Source organism: Humulus lupulus, chromosome 2 (genome assembly GCF_963169125.1).
Source record: "Humulus lupulus chromosome 2, drHumLupu1.1, whole genome shotgun sequence".
NCBI lineage: Eukaryota > Viridiplantae > Streptophyta > Magnoliopsida > Rosales > Cannabaceae > Humulus > Humulus lupulus.
Window position 1 is genome coordinate 20,717,516 of NC_084794.1, and position 22,166 is coordinate 20,739,681.

General features: G+C 37.2%; 1 protein-coding gene across 2 annotated transcripts; it reads left to right on the forward strand.

Annotated features, from left to right (window-relative positions):
* The first annotated feature begins 651 nt into the window (after nucleotides 1-651).
* On the forward strand, nucleotides 652-4,450 carry LOC133815889 (uncharacterized). 2 transcript variants are annotated; one of them, XM_062248663.1, is made up of 4 exons: nucleotides 652-980; nucleotides 2,855-3,016; nucleotides 3,119-3,486; nucleotides 3,568-4,450. In XM_062248663.1, the coding sequence occupies exons 3-4, from the start codon at nucleotides 3,157-3,159 to the stop codon at nucleotides 3,997-3,999; spliced, it is 762 nt and encodes a 253-aa protein (XP_062104647.1). In that variant the 5' UTR covers nucleotides 652-980; nucleotides 2,855-3,016; nucleotides 3,119-3,156; the 3' UTR covers nucleotides 4,000-4,450. The 2 variants fall into 2 exon arrangements, with proteins under 2 accessions (XP_062104647.1, XP_062104646.1); XM_062248662.1 differs by having other exon boundaries at nucleotides 2,855-3,486.
* Nucleotides 4,451-22,166: the final 17,716 nt, after the last annotated feature.

Genomic DNA, 22,166 nt, shown 5'->3' on the forward strand with positions numbered 1-22,166 from the left:
CTGATTGGGCCGATGGCGTAATTGATTTGGGCTTGGCATAATTTTTGGCCACTACAGTTTGTCCCTTACTTTCTGAGTCAAGTTAAGTTGGCTCGGAGAGTAGTAGCGTCGATTGGCAAAAATTTTAAGATATGTAGTTTTGATAATTTTGTCGAGTGATCTAGAAAAATATTGGATTTTTGTTGAGGTGTAAAAAAGAACAATTTAAAATGGAGCTTGATAATTTAATAATATATATACACTTCTTATTATAGTAATTATTAAGCTTATTTAAATAAAATATATTCTAAGATTATGTTTCACATATATATATTATTAAACACATATATATATATATATTATGCCTAAGTGTTGACTATTATGATGTGTAGTATATATTATAATAAATATTATTTATATGTGATGAAAATATATATACTTCATCAAGAGTATAACACGTATGCAATATGTATATGAACCTTTAATTGAAAAGAGAAAAAGAAAACTGATGTGTAACATATATTATAATAATAAATATTATTTATATGTGATAAAAATATATATACTTCATCAAGAATATAACACGCATAAACGTTTAATTGAAAGAGAAAAAGAAAACACATAAACGTTTAATTGAAAGAGAAAAAGAAAACTTACTATTGGGCCTAAAGTATGGGCCATGGAATACTGTACATGCTCTCCATTTCGTTTTGCTATAGCATATATGCTCCATCTTGTTTAATGTTCACCAAACTCAGTACAGAGGTTAGGACAGAGCATCAGAACGAAGTGGTGCGGCGCAGGAGCAATCCCTTTATTTTTCAAGGTTCCCACATATATGTACTGCATTCATTTTAAGAAGAACATGTAGCCTTTTAAGTTGTTTTAGGACTTTAGGCCATTTTCTTTTTGTTTTCCCAACCCATCTGTATTTATGGAGAAGAAGTTGTGGCTTGCAGCATTATTTCTTCCAGCAGAGAATTGACTTCCAACAACTCTAGGTGAACTTCCTTTGATTCTTTTGTATTTTCGATACATTTTGGTGAGCTTTTGTTTTTGTTTTGGCATTTTTTCTAGAACCTTAGGATTTTTTGTGGTAGATTGTGAAATGGGTTTATAGGGTTCCCATGAAAGGTTTAAATATTCTTGGTGTTCTTGATATTTTGGCTTTTTGATCTAGAATGAATGACAATAAAAATTTAAATGTGTTTTTGGTGGTTTATGGGCTTTTGTGTTTGTGAGCTGTTTCTAGGTTTTGATTTGGAAAATATTTTGCCCAAAATTTGACTAAGTGTTTGAGACAATTTGGTGGATTGTAGAATGAGAAAATGATTATCTTGATGTCACATATTTACTTGGGGATTGTAGAGAGTTATAATTGGTGGACCCAATGTCATCCATCTGTCTTGGGATTGTAGTGTACCAAAGAGGGTCACTCCCAAGTTGTTTATCCATCTAGGGATCGTAGGGTACCAAAGAGGGTCACTCCCAAGTAGTGTATCCGTCTTGGGATTGTAGTGTACCAAAGAGGGTCACTCCCAAGTTGTGTATCTGTCTTGGGATCGTAGGGTACCAAAGAGGGTCACTCCCAAGTTGTTTATCTGTCTAGGGATTGTCACATGCTGGATGAGGGGGCACCTCCATGTTGGTGTCCCTAGTAAATAAGAAGACGGTCGTGGGGATGTGAACAAAAAACTTCTTTTCTGACGTAGGATGATAAAAAAAAGGGGTACCACTTAGGCTGTCCCTAGCGTAGGAAACTGAGTCTTTTGCGGATCGTGAACAAGTGTTGCGCGCTAAAATGGGACACTTTTATTGGTGTCTCTAGTGGAATCGTTGTGTGAGAATAGAGCCTTCGAGGTTCTATGTCATTAATGTGTTGTGTGAAATAGCCAATTAGGCTTTTTGTTGCAATATCATATATATATTTTTAAGATTTTGACAACCTATGTCATGAATAGGAGTTTATGTCGAGCGTCGGGAGTGCGTTCTACCCCACATTTGTAGAGGTAGATTCTGATACTGATAGTAATGGTCAACAGGTTATCAATATGGATGACGACTTTGGTGATGATGTCCTAGATGCTTTGCCTATTAATCATGTTACAGTGGTAGATGATTATTATGGTGGGGATATTGAAGACCATGATGTCGTCGGGTTGGCGGTACCTGGCGAATAAGCTCCAGTGATGGGTTATGTCTTGGCGCAACTAGTGGGTGAAGATGATGGGCCAAGCTTTTCTGGCAGATCACAAGGTATTCTACGGGCAAATCCTGAAACCCAACTAACAGTTCCCCTTTTAGCTAAGATGAGATTATCTTTCGGTATTCCTCATAATATTAAGATGAGGTTACCCAAGTTTGTCGAACGGGTCGATTGGGATACCCCTGGTTGGTATGGTATGTATGAGTACACCTTTCATCAAGGCTTCAGGTTCCCCTTCCCTCCTTTTGTTTCAAAAGTACTTAACTGGTATCAGATAGCCCCTAGTCAGCTAATGCCTAATGCATGGAGAGTGCTCTTAGGCATCGAAAGGTTTGCTGAGGTGTTCAGGATGAGTGTTGAGTTATTAGAGTTTCGTGCTCATTACACAGTGAGAGAACATGATAAAGAGAAGGGAAGATATAGTTTTGTGTCTCGTAATGAAGACAAGTCCTTGGTTTGTAATATAAAATCCAATGACCGTGGGTGGAAAGAATACTATTGTTTCTTCCATGGAAAAGAAATGTTCTCGCTTGGAGCCAATAGGTTTCCTACTAGTTGGCGGGTATTAGGTAGGTGTTACATGCTAGATTATTTTACCTATTTTTCTTGTGTCTTTTGTTTCCAACCCATTGAAATCCTAATGTTGGTATTTTATTTTTCTTTTTGTAGATAAAGAATTGACCATACTTCCTGCTTTATCGTACGATAGTGACCAGAATTTGAAGAAAATTTTAGCAATCCCTGAAAAGCAACGAAGTTGGAAGAAATTGCTAAAGGAATCAAATTTGACTTCCAGTTTTCTTTGGAGCAAAGTCGAGGGGCGGAGTGAAGGTAATCTTCTTATTGGACCGGATGGTCGTATTCCTGTTTTTTTGTTGAAGCGAGCTTTAGAGTTGATTGGTATCAAGTTTATTCTTCTTAACCATCTGACAGAAGAATAACGTAATCTTGCGGATAAATTTTTGAAAAAGATGTCATTCAAAATGCCTTCCGGGACCGATGCCTTGGCAAAAGCCAAGAAAGCAGTGAGTAAGAAGAAAAGTCATTCATTGGCTGTAGAGCCATCAATAAACCCCATGCCCTCAAGGAGTATTGTTCCTTCAAAGGTCATCGAAGAAGGATCAAGCAAGAAGCCTAAGGTTGATTTTGATGAGGAAGAAAATATCTCTGTCATCATTCCAAAGAGTACTTGTTTGTATTCAAACCCTTTGTCTATTGAAGGTTATGTCGAAGCCCTCTTGTATCCTCGTGATGAGACTCGTTTCAAGGAAATGGGATCCATCGAGTCATCCAATGATTTGGTGAGCCTATTGGGTAAGCAACCTATTTTACTTATTTCATTTTTGTATGTTTTGTTTGTACTAACTCATTTATTTTTACAGATGCTTTCTAAGGCGATTCATATTTATCGAGACCATCAATGCCTCGGAAGGGAAAACCGTGATATTAAAAAGTCCAACACCGAGCTTCGATCAGGTCTTACGAAAGTTGACGAGATGCTTAAGGCAAGTAAAGAATTAAACGAAGAGTTTAAGAGGCAATTAAAGGATAAAGAGAGCGAATTGGTTAAGGAGAAGAAGAATTCGAATGATTTATGTGCTCAGTGGGAGGACATTGCGGTGAAGGCCATGTGGAAAGCTCGTAAAGAACTGTTGACAGAGTTCAAAGAAGGCAAGTCTAAGGATTGGAAGGTAGACGAAGAGTTGGAACTCTACGTTGGTATGTTTGAGGATGAGGCTGGCCCTGCCGACGAGGGGTCTATTGGTCCTAGATTTTGCACGGGTATTCCTCAAGATGAAGATGGGGGCAACTAGATTGTTGGACATGCTGTTGGGGATATTGTTGAGCATCAGTTTATTGTTGATTTTGAGGTGACTCAGTAGTATGTCGAGTGTTGTTTCTTGGTTGGACGATGTTTAGTTTGTCAACACCTAGTTTTTTTTTTGTTCATACGCTTTGCTCTTTTGTTGGTTTAACATTGTGATGTTGCCTGTTGAGCCTTTTGATGCTCTTTGTTGAGCCTTTTGAATGTCGAATTGTGCCCTCTGTTGTATTATTGAGGTTTTTTTTTTTTTTTTATGTTAAATCATGCTTTTCACTACAGTTGAATGTTGGTAGTCAACTATGATTGAAGTTTAATGAATATCATACAAATTGACCAAGCATAAAGTGATTGTGATCATGGTCCTCTACAGGAGGTATGTGATTATCTCAGATAGCACCATTGGTAGTATTCTACAATAATATCAGACGTTAGGCGAAAAACAATAGCTATTCATCATCCATCTGTCAGAGATCCATTCATTGGTCTGAGGACCGTCAAGTGCCAAACAATGCCTATTTATGGCCATCCATTCGACTGTTGTCCACCATCTGTCCGAGGTCCATCCATTCGTTCGGGGATGGTCGTGTGACAAAAAGTGCCAACCTAGGGCAAGCCATCCGTTTAGGGATGGTCACGTAACAAGGAGTGGCAACCTTGGGCTAACCATCCATTTGGAGATGGTTATGTAACAAGGAGTGCCAGCCTAGGGCAATCCATCCATCTGGGGATGGTTACATAAAAAGGAGTGCCGACCTAAGATAATCCATCCATCTGGGGATGGTCACATAATAAGGAGTGGCAACTTAGGGTAATCCATCCATCTAGAATTGTCATAAGTTGTCTCTACGATTATTGTCTTGGTCTTCTCAAGCATTTCTACGACCTTCTCCTTTCTCCCCAGTCCAAGTGTTTGTATGTTATATGGCGATCCTTGGACTTGTGTCGAGTCAGAATTATTATGCATTATCAATTGTTCATCCAGGTTCACTTCAGACTTCTGATACATGGATCATCACACTAGCCTCTTGACTATTATATTTGAATCTTGTTTAATGTCAGGGGGTGCGGTCGATGGCAAAGCCGTCGACCCTCCGATGCTTAAGTCAGTATTGAGATCTTATCATAAAGAATAATAAACAATTGAAACTTTTTACCTGTTTAATGGGTAGTCATGGGTTGGCTTTCCTTGGCCGGTCTTAGAATCCTGGAATGTCAGGGGGTGTGGTCGACGGCAAAGCCGTCGACCCTCTGATGCTTAAGTCAGTATTGTGATTAAATAATGATAAAGGTAAAGTACTTTTTTTTTTCATTAGAGTTAAGAGTTTAGAAGTGATACTGTTTTAAATGAACAGCATTCCAGCTGTTACTTATGTTGCGTCCATCATATGCTTGAAGTCTGTATGCACCTTGTCCTACTATTTTGGTAATCTTATAGGGCCCTTCCCATGTCGAAATCAACTTTCCAGCTCTTGCTTCTTTTGTATTCTGGAAGACCCTTCCTAAGACCCAATCACCACCATGGAATTGTCGAACTCTGATATTCTTGTTAAAGTGTTGTGCCACTTTATGTTGGTAGGTTGCGACCCTTAGTAATGCTTGTTCCCTTCGTTCGTCTAATATGTCAAGCTCGTGACCCATGTTTTGCCAGTTTCTTGCATCTGTCGTGTGCTCGAATCTTGTGGAAGGGAGTCCTGTCTCTACGGGAATGACTGCCTTGGTTCCATAGGTTAGCGAGAACAGCGTTTCTCTAGTTGAAGTCTTTGTTGTTGTTCGGTAGGCCCATAGTACTCCTGGAAGTTCATCTGCCCACCTTCCTTTTGCTCTGTCTAGTCTTTTCTTTAGCAATGCTACCACGGTCTTGTTTGTCGCTTCTGCTTGTCCATTTGATTGTGGGTATCTGGGTGTTGAGAACGAGAATTGTATTCCCCATTTTTTACAAAAATCTTGAAATTCGATACTTATGAATTGAGAACCGTTGTCTGTCACAATCTCCCTTGGCACCCCAAATCTGCATATGACATTTCTCCAGATAAAACTCTTGACTTCTCGGTCCCTGACTTGTGCATATGCTTCTGCTTCAACCCACTTGGTGAAATAATCAGTCACTGCTAGCATAAATACTCTTTGTCCCAGCGCTGTTGGCATCTTTCCTATGATATCCATTCCCCACTTCATGAAGGGCCATGGCGTCAATGTTGAATGGAGTTTCTCAGGTGGCATATGCGACACTTGAGCAAACCTCTGGCACTTATCGTACCTTTTAACAAATTCAATTGAGTCTTTCCTCATTGTTGGCCAATAGTACCTGGTTGTAAGGGCTTTGTTACACAGGCGCCTTGATCCAGAATGGTTTCCGCATTCACCTTCGTGTAGCTTCGTCAATATATATTTTGCCTCGGCTAGATTCAAACACCTGAGAAAAGGACCAGTGAATGATCTTTTGTATAGTCGACCGCTGTTGAGGGTGAACCTGGCTACCTTTGTCCTTAGCTTTCTTGACTCATTTTTGTCCGCCGGTAAAGTACCATGGTGCAGGTACTCAATAATTGGTGTCATCCAAGATTGAGTGTCGATGGTATTCGTTGATTGTTCTGGTTGCTTCCACACGGCTGGGCATTGCATGTATACTACTGGGATTGTAACCCCATTCTTAATTTGGATTGTCGAGCCCAAGTTTGCGAGTGCATCTACATGGTCATTCTCTAATCTAGGAACTTGAACAATTGAAAATTCACTAAAGTGTTTTACCTTTTCTTTTACTACCTCCAAGTATGCTGTCATTTTTTAGTCTTTTGCTTGGTAAGTCCCATTGAGTTGGTTGACCACCAGCTGGGAGTCTGAAGTGACTTTGATATTCTTTATATTCAATTCCCTTGCTAAGTCGAGTCCAGCTATCAATGCCTCATATTCTGCTTCATTATTCGTAGCTTTGAATTCGCACCTAATGGATCGTTGTATAATGTCTCCAGTTGGGGTTGTGAGCACTATCCCAAGTCCGCATCCTTTGTTGTTGCTTGACCCATCAACCGACAACCTCCATTTGGTATTTGATTGTTGTTCTAGACATAACAATTCCTTCTCTGCTTGAATCTGCATATCACTAGAGAAGTCTGCAATAAAGTCAGCTAATACCTGAGATTTGATTGCGGTCCTTGGTTGAAATGTGATATCGTATTCGCTGAGCTCTACAGCCCATTTTGTCAATCTTCCTGAGAGCACTGGTTTGTGTAGTATGGCACGGAGTGGATATTGCGTAAGTACCACTATAGGGTGACACTGGAAATAGGGTCTGAGCTTCCGTCCTGCTGTGACGAGTGCCAGAGCAAGCTTATCTAGCTGGTTGTATCTAGTTTCTGCATCCAATAGAGTTTTAGATATATAATACACAGGTTGTTGCTTACCATTCTCTTCTCTTATGAGAACGGCACTGAAGGCTGTTTCTGATACTGCTAGGTAAATGTAGAGCGTTTCTCTATCTTTAGGCTTGGCCATCAGTGGTGGTGACGAGAGATATGCCTTGAGTTCGCGAGTGCTTTCTGACATTCTTCTGTCCAGATGAAGTCTTCGGTCTTCTTAAGCTTTGAGAAGAAGATATGGCAGCGTTCAGATGACTTTGATATGAATCGGCTTAGTGTTGCTGTCCTCCCATTTAAATGTTGTATATCTTTGATGTTCTTAGGTGGTTGGATGTTTTGGATTGACCTTATTTGCTCTGGATTTGATCCTATTCCGCGCTTGGTCACCATGTTGCCTAAGAATTTCCCTGATGATATAGCAAAAGAACATTTGGCAGGATTTAACTTCATGTTATATTTATCAAGTACCTTAAACGATTGTTGGAGATGGTCAAGGTGGTCTTGGGCAACCAACGACTTGACTAGCATATCATCTATGTAGACCTCCATCGAGTTTCCTAGCATCTTTGTGAACATCTGATTAACTAGCCTTTGGTATGTTGCCCCCACATTCTTGAGTCCGAAGGGCATGACTTTGTAGCAAAACGTCCCTCGTTCAGTAATGAATGTTGTCTTTTCTTGTTCTTCCGGATGCATGAGTATCTGGTTGTATCCTGAGAAGGCATCCATGAAGCTGAGTAGCTCATGTCCAGCTGTTGCATCCACCATCATATCTATGTGTGGCAATGGGAACGAATCCTTGGGGCACACCTTGTTTAGATCTGTAAAATCAATACAAATTCGCCACTTACCATTTTTCTTCTTTACCACAACAACATTAGCTAGCCAGTCAGGATAGTCAACTTCTCGAACAGACCCTATGTCGATCAACTTTTGGATCTCTTCATTGATTACTTTGTTGCATTCTGGAGCGAACTTTCTCCTTTTTTGCTTGATCGGGGGATAGTCTGGGTCTACCTGCAACTTATGAACAATAATATTAGGGTCAATACCTGTCATGTCCTCGTGAGACCATGCAAAACAGTTATGGTGCTTTTTCAGGAACTCGATGAGTCGAGCACGAAACTCAGGTGTAAACTTTGATCCTATTTGGATGGTATGCTCCGGGAAGTCTTCACTGATGCTCACATCATCGAGATCCTCCATCTCGGGCTTTACAGGTGCACTCGATGATGTAGCGTGCTATAGTTGCTATGCTGAGGCTTGTTTGTCTTTCAATGTAGTCTGATAACAATCTCGAGCCATCTTTTGTGCTCCACAGGTCTCCTTCACTCCCCACTTAGTTGGAAAATGGATGACCTGATGGTATGTAGATGGGACTGCTTTCATTGCATGAATCCAAGGACGACCAAGGATGGCGTTGTAGGCTGAGGATGAGTCGACTACTAAAAATTTGGTTTGGAGATTGACTTCTTCGGCATACACATACAATGTCACCTCACCAACAGAATGCTTTTGCTCACTGTTGAATCCCACAAGTACGGTTGACTTTACGATGACGGTAGATTTGTCAATCCCCATCCCCCTAAGAGCATGTAAAAATAAGATGTTAGCTAAACTTCCATTGTCAATCAATATTTGTTCAGTTAAACAGTTTGAAATAAATAATGAAATGACTAAAGCATCATGATGAGGATTAAGCAAATCTGAGGCTTCATCATCGACAAAGCTTATGGTTTGTCTGGTATAGTTTGTTGGTGGCCTCTTTGGTCTTCCATCCATCCCCGAGACTTCCCTTGCATGTCTCTTGGCAGCTGAGTATGTCACTCCACTCACTTCTGATCCTCCAGATATTACGTTGCATGTCCGTGTGTGTTAGGGTGGCTCTGGTGGCGTGGTTGGTCTGGTATCACCCCCGGTCATGGTGATTTTTCCTTTGTCTGACAAAAAGTCTCTGAGTTGACCTCGGCGGAGAAGTCCTGCGACCTCAAAACATAGAGCGATGCATTCTGCTGTCATATGGCCATGATCATTGTGGAATTCGCACTACTTGGTGGTATCTCGTATATCAGCTGGCTTTTTTATCTTTTCAGGCCACTTGACTTTGTTTCCCATCCCTTTCATTACCGCTGCCATCTCCACTGGGTCTATATTTAGATTATACTCTAGAATGGGTGTTTTCTCTTGTTCTCTTGGTCTTGTGGATGGTAGTGTGTGCCTGGGCTCTCTTCCTGGTCTGTTGGTTCTGGTAGTTGGGTGCAATTCGTGGTATGGGCTATATCTGCGTTCTATTCTCCTTGTGCTTCTACTTTCTCTTGTATTTGGGTAGGGCGAATATGTAGGTCTGTTTGATTCATCTTCTTCCCATTTGATTTGAGCCCAAGCTTTGGCTAGCACGTCTTCCATGGTTTTGCAAGGATACTTGGTTAGTTCTTTATAAAGGTTTGAATCTACCATTAGTCCTTTCCGAAAGGCCGTAATCGCTGTATCAACGTTGCATGATGTGATGGATACTTTCTCCGTATTGAACCTAGCAACATAGTCTCTAAGTGACTTGCCCCTCCATTGTTTGATCCTATAAAGATCATCAGATAACTTCTCCAACTTACTGCTACTAGCAAATTGCTCTATGAATATGTCTGTTAATTGAGCAAATGAAGAGATATTGTTATTAGGTAGGTTCGTATACCATTGGAGGGCTGGGCCTACCAAACTGGATCCGAACCCCTTACACATACAAGCCTCGCGTAGTTCGTGAGGGATGGCTGTTGTGAACATTCGTTGCTTGTAGCTTACTATGTGATCATTCAGATATGTCGATCCATCATACATCTTCATTAGTGGGAAGACAAACTTTTTTGGCATCTCTACGAGTGCTATGGCATCCACGAATGGAGAGTCTGCAAAGCTACTGGGTAAGTTCTTTTGGATTGGCGCTGGGACCCCTGGGATCCTATGGATCATGGCTTCCATGCCTTCCAGCTTCTTTGCCACCAGCTGCTCAATCATCTCTTTGGGTGTTAGCGTAGTGCTCCGTCCTACAGATGGAACAACAGAAATATCAGATGGCAGAGTAGTTGGAAGGGTTGGATCAGAGGTCTTGGGTGGCCCCCTTGGAGTACTCGACAGTGGGTTGTCTCCTATTGGAGCAGTTGGCATTTGTTCATTTTCCATAAGATTGTCGACTACCGGCGGGGGTCCATGGGTTTAGGTTGATACCCCTGGGATTGATCCACCAATTCCATTAGTTGTCGGGGTCGACTGTTGGCCTGCTGTCTGATCTTGTGGTCTTTCTGTGATCGTCGACTGTTGGCCTGAGGCTTGGATGGACGCCGCACCTAGGGTAGTATCGAACGGTTGCATGGGTGGAATTAGAGTGCGGAACCTTATCTGGGATTCAGCTGCGCTGCGTTGAGCAGATTCCAACATCTCCATTTTTTCCTTCAATAAGGCATTCTCCTCCCTGAATGCTATGTTCTCTTGCTGCACCATCCCAAGGCTTTCGTTAGTATATCTCATCTAGGACATCAGGGCATCTAGCTGAGCTTGGACATTGAACTCTCCTTCTTCCATGTTTTCCATGGAGATGGATGTGCGTCCTTTGCTCCTGATTCAGTCTGTTAGGGCCCCACGGTGGGCGCCAAATTGTAGAGGCTGAAATCTACAATGATTGGAAAGGATGGGTCGTGGGCACTGACAACCTGTAGAACAAAGGAAGAAATACCGTAAAAGCCTTGGGACACCGGGGTGATGCCAGCCGAAGGGACTTCGACGGTCAAGTCAGTAAGCAATTCAAATATAGAATAAAGAAAATGTAAAGAAAGTAAACAACAAGTGAATAAATCCACCGTAATGTGGTGGTGAAGGATGATCTAAGTGAACGGTCTCACAGTATTAGAGAGAGATTGAGTTTTTGAATAAAAAATGCCTCCTCCTTTCAGGTCCTGAAACTTGCTTTTATAGAGTTTTCAATAGTCTGTTGCTTAGCCACTGAGGAGTGAGCGTGAGAAGTGACATTCCTTCTGAAAAGGAGGAAGACCTATTCTCTTGGGTGAGTTATAGATTGACCCAACTCCCTTGCCCACGTTTTGGACTCGTTTTGCCGCTATAAAGCTTTTTGGGCTTACAGAGTAGTCAAAATCCAACACTACCCTTGATGAGTGGGCTAAGATTTATTTGGGGCATAGACTGGGCCTGGTTGTTTAGAGTAGTTCCTTACGGACTTAACTTGATGGTCTCTTTAGTGTTTATTGGGATATAGTTTCTGATTGGGCCGATGGTGTAATTGATTTGGGCCTGGCGTAATTTTGGCCACTACAATACCTATACCATATTTTACATTCTATTTTGTAATATTTACTTTGGAATTTTAATAAAGTTATTATTATTTCTTATGTATGTTTTCTTCAAAGTAGTACTAAGTCTAGTGGTTTTAATGGTCCATGGTCTTAGAAATAGTGGACATTACAAAGCAAATGTCCTGTTTGTGGGGAGGATCAGTAGGTAAACAAGAACACCAAGGGCAAGAAAGTGCCTCATAGAGTGATACATTATTTTCCTTTAACCCCTAAGATAATGCGAAAATATGCATCGAGGCACATCGCTCAACATATGAGATGGCATCACGAGCAATGTATAAAAGAAGATGGTGTATTGCGTCATCCTGCTGATGGGAAAACTTGGAAGGACTTTGACCGAAATAATCGAACATTTCCAACGTTTGCAATGGACCCCAAGAATGTGCGCCTTGGATTGGATACGGATGGATTCAATCCCTTTGGTAATATGAGTCATTACTATAGAATGTGGTCGGTTGTGTTGACGACATGTAACTTGCCACCATGGTTGTGCAGGAGAGAACCTAATTTCATGTTGAGCTTATTAATTCTAGAACCTCATTCGCCACGAAAAGATTTTGATGCTTTCTTAAGATCATTGATTGACGAGTTAAAAGAATTATGGGTGACCGGTGTATAGACTCGAGATGCATTCGATGGTAGTTTCTGTTAGGAATGAGTTTCCTAATACGCAGCGGAAACGTGTTGGGTTGGCCCACTGTAGAGCAAAATTTTTGTAACATATTTAAACTACTTTTAAATATACGGATCTATTAATATACATACATTAATCATAAATAAGAAAAGAATAGATAGCATAAAATCTTGACTCCTATCAAGTGTCCTTGCTATCTTTCCGTAAAATGAACGAACTTCCAATCCAAGCTGCTCCCAATTACTCATACCAAGATCTTCCACAACGTGTGCTAAACCTCAAGTAGTGTGTGGGCACTTAGAGGATAAAGGATAGTATATTTCTGATTCAACTTGATGTAATCAACCCATGAGATTAAGAGAATAAGCCTGAGATTGGTTCTGTGTCTTTTTTCAAGGAAGATAGAAAAGTATCGTTCTTTTCTTAGAGAGAGTAAATTCATAATTTTTTTTTATTATTTTCTAATAAGTCTAATTTATATGGAAAATATTTAAATTTTAAAAAATAAATATGTAACCAATTACAATTTATCTTTTAATTAATTAATAATCTTATTAATGAAAATATCAAATACTAACTTTTGAATTTTCCATTAATTATTTAATTAATTAAATAAAAATAAAAAATCTATCCTTGATTTTTATATAGCTGCACGCCACACACAGTCGAAGGATTGTGTGTCATGCAGTACCCTATAAATTAGGGTTATGAGATTTTCAACAATTATTTAATTATTTATTCAAAATACTTTATCAGATAAAAATCCAACAATCTGATAATTAATTCAAATTTGAATCTATTATCTTTTTAACTAATTATCACATAACTAATTATTTGAATAAATATCAATCTTTTAAATTCAAATCCAATTTGAACTTATCATATTATTATATCCCACTCAAATAAAGATACTTAACTAATTCTGCTAATTAATTAAATACTATTTTTAAAAATTAAATATCTATTTTATTATAATTTCAAAAATTATAATAAATTAATTTTTTATATAATTTCAAAAATTATACAATAATTAATTATTAATTAATTTTGATAATTACAACTAATTCGTAAATAATTAACGAATCACTATTATCACATAATTTCATATTTGGCCCGAAGAACAAATTTGTCTTTTTACCATTTTACCATTTATATCAACTCTTGCCTTGAATAGTGTTGATAGAGCCGCTGTGGGGACCTATGGACCTATAATCCAAGCTCCAATAAATGTGAGATTATTAAATAAACTCTTAAATAAATAATCTTAATTTATTAATCTCATTAGCACTCCATTATAAATATGAAACTGCACTCTTGTAATTATAGACATTTCATTTACTAAGTACTTTATAGTAATAAAGCGTCTATTGATATAATCATTACATACCAATTAACCCTCTAATAATGGTTCATAATTAATCAGGAATAAAATTTTCGTTTTACCATTTTAATTATATCTTGTTTCCTTAAGTACTATTGACTATACTAGTGAAGGTTAATTCATAACCAAATTATGAATTTGAGCTCAATAACCTTTCAGTCCCAAAAGTCAACCCTTAAGAGAACCATTATTCAATCTCTTACGAGAAGGTATTGTAGTGTCCCATAATTTTTACTTAGCTAGATAGTATTAGTAGTTAGTATTAGTTTGTAGTATGTTAGTTTCCGTGGATTTTGGTTCAAGCCGAGACTTAGTTGGAAACTCATAGCAACAATTATGGATTTTATAAGTTTAGCCTATAGTTTAGAAATATTCATTATAACATAAGCTTTGATTAATATTGCTGGTCCTAGAAATATTATTTATTATAATCTGAGGTTTAGATAGAATTAATAAGAACATGACACTTGTCACAAGCATGATTATTAATGATTTAAGTATTTTCGATGAATAGTTTAATTAAAAGAAAGATCTATAAGTTCTAGAACCTTCCAGAAGCTGTTAGTATTACGTTTTACTCAGTCAAAGTTGTTTTACTCAATTTCAAAATATCCTGAAAAAGTGCAAAAACGTGTTTAAAATATCAGCGTATGCCGATATATCGCAGCAATAGGGGTCGATATATCGCCTACGGGAGATACAAAAAACATGTCAACTCCGCACGAACGTACAAACGGGGCTCGTGAATATGGGGGAGATGATATATCGCCTATTGGGGGGGGGGGGGGGGCGATATATCGGCTCAAACTCACATTTTTGAATCTTGATGATTTTTAAATTTAAAAATAGCCTTAACCACTTAGACTTGCCTTTGAACGATTTTGACTGAGTTCTGAGCATCTGTTGAATGAAAATTCAATTCTTTTTCATTTTATATTCATTCATTTATTCACATTAATAAGGGGTTAGTTTCACTCCTTGAACTCTATAAACAGGACCTAGTACTCAACCATTTTCTTCATTCTTTAGAGCCTCTAGGTTGTTAAGGTTACTATAGAGAGAAACACTTGGGTTTTGGGCTAAAAGCTTTATCATTCTAAGCTTTTCTATTCACTTGGGAAGTGAGATATAGTGTTATTTCGGTATCGAGATTTAGATCAAATCATAAGATCATTTAAGGTATTCTTTGTTGGGGTTATGCCCTAATTAAAACCCAAATTCTTTGTAATCTCATTTTATTATCAATAAAAGAATAGAAATCGTTTTTTGACTTGGTCAATCCCTTTGCTCACATGTTTTATTTTCATGATTATTTTTTTAATATAAACTTGTATTAAATCCCGAGCATATAGCTAATCTTATTTATAGTGACGTAATCACAGTGGAATATAAATATGATTATATGTTCAAAATAAGTTAGTCCTGAGATTAGTCAGTGCACAGGATTTACACTGACTTGCCAATCTACGATATGATCTACTTACCCATTACAGTGTTATGTTCTTTCAAGAACATTAGCAAAGTAGATAAGATCGGATGTATTTGTTACATCGGGCAGGACCGATATTGACAGTTGATAAGATAAGTAAACATACCGTTATTATCTATTCTAGTCATATCATATAGTTGACCATAGGTCAATTCAATCTCAATTCTGAGTGGTTAGTATTCTAACTGATTGTATTATTTGAGTTCTTTGACTTGTTCGTTACTAGCTTACCCTACGGACTAGCCCATACTTACATCTTGGGAACTCGGTAGTATAATTGAGTTGGAGTGCTAATCATAGATATGAACATCTACAGCTTCTGATGAAGAAGTGAAACGATGGTTTCCTTTTAGTTTGGTTCAAGGTGTTAAATGATAGAGATCTCATTTAAGTAATTAAATTAGTTTACTGAAATATCATTTACAAGGAACTAAGTGTTTTAAGGATAAAATACAATGAGGGGTAAAACGGTATTTTAGTCCTATCTCATTGTAGACCATCTATAGAGGATTGAGTGACAATTATGGTTGTAACAATGGATAATTAATAGCGTATCTATATTTGTTATAGAGCATTCTATGAATTCAAGAGTGCAATTTCGAGTCTATAGTGGAGTCTCGAGGAATTAATAAGTTAGTAAATTTATTTGTTAGATTTATGATAACTTATTGGAGCTTGATTTCATAGGCCCATGGTCCCCATTGTACCTTGGATAAAATCATCTAGATAGTCTCAATTAATTGATTTAATCATCAATTAGAATTATCAAAGTTGACCAGATCAATTTTGGATAGTTTCACAGAGTTGTGTAATTTTGAGAATAAAAGAGAAATTATGGCAGATTTATTAATTAAGATAAATTGGTATCTAAATTAATAAATAAGTTTAAATGAAGGTTAAAATTATAAATAATCAATTTGATAAAGTATTTAAATAATTATTTAATTAATTAAATCAATAGAAAATAATACAGGCCTTGATTTTAAGTCTAATGGGCTTATAATCAAATGGGAAATTTCACGGGCCTATAGCCCATGATAATTTCGACCTAGGGCTTCAAAATGGCTATTATTTTATTGATTTTTTAATTAAATTAAATGGCCTAATTGAGTCTATAAAAGGAGTGCTTAGAGTGAAGTCAAAACATAAGTCACAAGTCAGATTTTCTGATAGTTTTAGATTCTCTCTAAACACAAGTCCTTTTCTAAACCTCTTTGTTATTTTCTCTTCTTCTCTCTATATCTATCTCATGTGTTGAGAATTGCCCACACTAGTCTAGGTGGTTCTAAGGATACATTGGAAGATTGTGAAGAAAATAGAAGATTGGTTCAGTTTCTTGATAATACTCGACAGAGAGGATACAAGAGTTAGAGAAACTGAAGGAATGACTCTTTAATTCCACTGCATGTACTGTAAGTATTCTATTCTTTGTTTTTCTTTGAATTCAATTTTAGAAAAATGTTTTATGCTATCTCGTATTAATTTGTTTAATATTAGATATACATGAAAATAAATAAAGATCCTGTATAAGCTAATCCAACATTCTTATCCTTAAGTTTAGTTTTCATAGTTCTTTAGTTTTCTTTTATTTTCTTTCAGATCGTAACTCTTGTTTATGATTCTTGGCTAGGTGTTTAAGTTTCTTGAAACTTAAGGTTTTTGGTAAGTTTCTTCTTTGATGATTTAGTTCTCTTTCCATCTTCTTTCTTTAGAAATACTCATGGTTTTACTATTGGTTTTAGGAATGTTCCAAATCTTGCTCTTGTTCCCAAATATCCCGGTTTTTGGTAAGGAAAATAGGATAGAATATATGTGTTTATATGTTTATGTTGTGATATGTTTTATGCTATAATATGTATATGTATTAATATGTTTTGTAGTCCTTGGGCATATGACTTGTTTAGATAACAAGCCCCAAGAATTTTTTTTATCATTTTCATGGTTTTAGAGTTATGATTTACCCTACCTCGATTAGTAGACATAGGACCTAGATCGGTTATCATATACTATAGTGTGATCTAACCTACCTCGATTAGTAGACAGAGGTCCTAGATGGTTTTATCACATGCCATGTAAATGAGTTAATGGCCATTAATATTGTAGTCCTATATGATATATGTTTTTTTTATAGTCATATGTTTTATAGTAAATGTTTATGATTTATGCTATATGTGTTAGTAGATTTTCCTTATTGGGCATTAGACTCATTCCTTTATTTTTAGCATGATGTAGGAAAATGAATATTGGAGGCGAAAAGATTCATGGCTGCTTGGCTTGTGTGATTAGGATGAATGGATTGAATGGACTGCGTGAATGATCAAGGATGACGTTATTTTTTTATAGTCTTTTAAATTATGTTTTGATGTAATTCCACAATGAGTTATTAAACTATTAAAGTTTATGTTTTATGTTTTACAACAATGGGATCCCATACCCTATTTTATATTCCATATCATATTGTATATTTTTACCTTATTTTGTATTTGGTACAATATTTTGGGTTTTAAATTAAGTTATATAATTTCTTATGTATGTATTCAAATTATTAATTATGTCATTTATAGTTTTTAATGGTCCGAGGTCTTAGAAATAGTCGGGTCATTACAATTGGTATCAGAGCAAACAGTTCATATGCATGAAATTCTCCTTGATACACACGCACAAGCTCCGAATCTAACCGCCAATGTAAGTGTTTATGTTATAGTTATTATGTTTATGTCTATAACTAACGTTTTAGCCATTATGTTTATAGTTAAAAATGGATGGAGTCTTGACCTATCAGGATATCCGAGCCATTAAGGCATTGAAAAGGATTAGAGAGCCAAGGAATACTGTAGAAGTGTTAGAAAGAATTAGTCAAAGATTGATCTTATTCCACAAAGAGATAGTTCATCTTCACATTACTAAGAAGATTATGATAAGGGCTACGAAACAATATGTCTTAGTAATTACGCTTTTAAAGATTTTCCTTCTGTAATTTCAACATTAGAAGAATATGGGAGACTATAGATGATGAAGATGATTTACCAATAGCCATGAGATATTATTTTCTCATCATTAGGTTCACCTCTAAGATAGAATTTCAAGTCACTAATGAACAAAATCATAGAATCTTAATGAATCTTCCCCGAGGTAATTTTGAGGCTCAAGATAATGAGGATTATAAAGAAATAGATGATGATATGTTAGATGAAGGGTCAGATGTAGAAGATCGTGATTTTTAGAATCACCCTAGTTATGTTAGTATATTTATTTATTATCTTTGCATTTATGATTGTACTTAGTGAAAATCTTTTTCCAAATAAATATTATTGTTATTTTTTTTTAAATGACATGTATGAATTTGATTTTTTTTACAATCATAATAAATAATGACTGAGTTTGGTAAGGGTGGATACAAATCAATGTACCAAATTCTATATTGAGAGTTTAGAGGGCCATAGTAGTGGGAACGATTTTACTGATCCCAGCCCTCCCTCAATATGGTTAACTTTGGAACAACGACGAGTTTTGAGCCTGAGAATTAAGTCATATAGGATGATTAGAAATAGACTTAAAAATAATAAAGATGGCTTATTTTTCTAAGTGTAGAAACACACCCTAATTATAAAGAAGGCTTACATAATTCTTCATTAGAAATCATAACCAATAGGTTCGAGTTATGTTTGCTTAGATTAAGTTTTTGCCTTAGAGCCTATTAGGGTGAGTTCTAACATCTTTTTCTCGATTGTTAGAACTTTGCTGAAGATATCGCTCAGAAGGTCTGCACGCATGAACGCCAATGCCTCCAGCACTGCTCATGAGACTAATGAAGCACCTCTAGTTCGAAGAAAGGGAAGGCGTGCTACCAATATTGCTGCTAACAGACGTACACCGTCGCCTCCTGTTGACAACACCGTAGAAATTTTTTGGCCACGACAACAAGTGGAAGAACTACTATAGCAACAACAACAACAGGCTCAGCATCAGCCTCAGCCGCAACTGCAACCTCAGCAAATGGCTCAAGCACCCTATCAAGTAGGTTCTTATGGGGGATGGCCAATGGCGAACTATGGGCCTTACCAAGCTCAGTACATGAAGCCAATCTATGAGCGGTTTTGTAAGAAACACGTTCCAAAATTTGAAGGGACAACCGACCCCTTCGAAGTAGAAGAATGGCTTAGGAATGTAGAGCCGATCCTAGCACATATGAATCTCAGCAATACGGACCACATATCTTGTGTTTCACCTCTTGTTGCGTAATTTATATGCTATGCAAGTGCACACAGTCGCAATTCATAATAAAATGGTAAAAACCAAGTATCGTCCTCAAGGACTGAATTATCAATTACCAATCAACCAATCTTTTTAATTCTATTTGATTTAACGATTTCAGAGATTTCAAACAAAGAAAAATACTAACGAAGCACAATGAAAATTTAAATAGAAAATAACAGAGAAAATGAAATTAGGACAATTATGATCCTCTATTTTCCACCCTTTTATTTCCTAATGCAATAATTTATATCCCCTTCTCCCTATTCAAGAATAAGTTGCAAAAACAATTCATAATCTGGTCAAGATTTATGAAATTCAATCTAAATGACAACTTCCTATATTTCTATGGTAAGTTGAATCATATAGAAGGAATTAACCATGCAACTCAGAAAAAATAGGCAAAAAATCTAGATACCTTCGTTCTAAATTAAATTTGCATCCAAACAATCAAAGCTTATCAAATTTCACTTTTCAGATTTCAATTTGATTCATGAAATAACAATTATAGGTGATCAATCAATAATCGCACAAATAACACAGATTGTAAGGAATTGAAAGAGATGAAGAAGAACATCAATTTTGCATTAAACCATAACAAGGGTTTCCAAAAGATTCACATAAAAGCCCTAAAAAAGAATTTAGCCCATGATATTCATTCTAGCAATAAGATAATTCAATTACAAACATAAAAATTTAAAGAAAAAGATAAAAAACTCAGGGATGAATCCTCCAAGATGGTTTCTCACACTACTAGCCATTGTAACCTCTTCCTTTTTCAGTCGCACATATGTTTCTTCAAAAATCCCTACCAAATCCCCACGTGAAAAGACCTAATTGCCCATTAAAAAGTGACCAGATATGTCAAAATCGCGTCTCTAGCGCTACTTCTGGAGCGTTGTAGCGCTATTAACAGTGGAAAAATACCTCAAAATCTGGTGCACTAGCACTGTAGCGCTCTTATTATGGTGCTGTAGCGCTAAAGTCAGAATCGACAAAACTGGGTTCGAACAGCCTACAGCGTCAGCTCATCATATTTTGATCATAACTCCTTCGATATAACTCCGAATTGAATGATTCAAAACGCTATGGAAAGATAAGAGAAATATATACAACTTATATTTCTAGAATTGTTTCCAGAAAGTGAATAAATCATGGTCAAAATGCAGCTTGAAGTCTCAGACTTGCGTTATAGAGCATAAACAACGTGTGTTGAGCATCTTCAATGTAGTATTTTCCACACATAATGTCTTGAAACTCCACAATCAACACGAAATCCATCTTATTTATCATATTTAACATGTTTCTTCTCATTTCACTCCATATTATGTACTTGACCATTAAAGCCTGAAACAAGAAGAAAATAAGCATAAATCTGCACTAAACAATCCTAAATAACTAAAAACACAACCTAAAACGATCTCTAAAACAAACCTAAAATGAACCTAAAACCTCTTCTAAAGAAGGATGATAGAATCTAGTGGGATTTAGTACAACAAACTCATGACATCGCCACCATGACATGGACCAGATTTGTGGAGCTCTTCCATAAGAAGTACTACAACTCGACAGTTATCGCTACAAGGGTAGAAGAGTTCACTAATATGAAGCAGGGCAACTTAACGGTAGCAGAATATGCTCGACAGTTTGACCGACTAGCCAAGTTCGCGCCAGATTTGGTCCCAATCGAATTTTTGAGGGTCACCAAGTTCGTTAGAGGACTCAGACCAAAGATTGAGCTAGGAGTCAAGCTAGAAAATCTTGGAACTACTTCTTATACAGATGCTCTAGAAATGGCTATAGAGATGGAGAGGCTTCAGGAGAATGTTAGTAAGGAGGAGGCCAGCAAACCTGAACCTAAATAGCAGAATCAACCTCAGAATGGTCGGAACCACAACAACAACCATCAACATAGCAACAATAATGCCCAAAAGAGAAGGCATCCTGACAATAAGCAATCAGAAAATGACAAAAGAGCACAGACTAGCAATGGAAACAATAGGTCGGGTTATGTATCATACCCACAGTGCTCCAAAGGCCAAAAGAAACATCCTAGCAAGTGTCGTACAAACACCAAGGGATGTTATAATTGTGGCTAGGAAGGTCATCAAAAGAGGGAATGTCCACAGCTTAAGTAAGAAGAGAAAAGGGATAACAAGATGGTTCCAGCCAGAGTCTTTGCCTTGACCCAGGGAGAAGCTGAAGCTAGTAAGAAAGTGGTCACAGGTTAGATTCCTATCCTCGATAATATTCAGATTTGATTCGGGAGAAACACACTTGTATATTTCATTAAGAATGATAGAGAAATTAGACAAACCTTGTGAAAGATTTAGAACTAGGTTTGTGTCAGAATTTCCTTCGGGCGAAGTAGTCCTATCATCACAGATAGTACGAGGCGTACCAATCAAAATTTGAGGATGTAGAGTTAGAAGGAGACCTAATAGAACTAGAGATCAAAGACTTTGACGTAATACTGGGAATGGATTGGCTAGCAAGACATGGTGCAACCATCGACTGTAGATGCAAGAAAGTGATGTTTGAAACTCCTGATGATCAGAGACTATGTTTTATAGGAAAGGTTTCAGGACTACAAACACCACTTATCTCATCTCTCAAAGCCCAGAGGATGATAGAGAAAGGACGTCACACATTCTTAGCCAGCATCACAAATGTGGAAAAGGAAA

Excerpts from the sequence above, each read along its gene's own strand:
- LOC133815889 (XM_062248662.1), top strand. The coding sequence starts at position 3,157 with ATGTCATTCAAAATGCCTTCCGGGACCGATGCCTTGGCAAAAGCCAAG. Across the intron at positions 3,487-3,567 it reads TCGAGTCATCCAATGATTTG|ATGCTTTCTAAGGCGATTCA; the intron begins GTGAGCCTATTG and ends TTATTTTTACAG.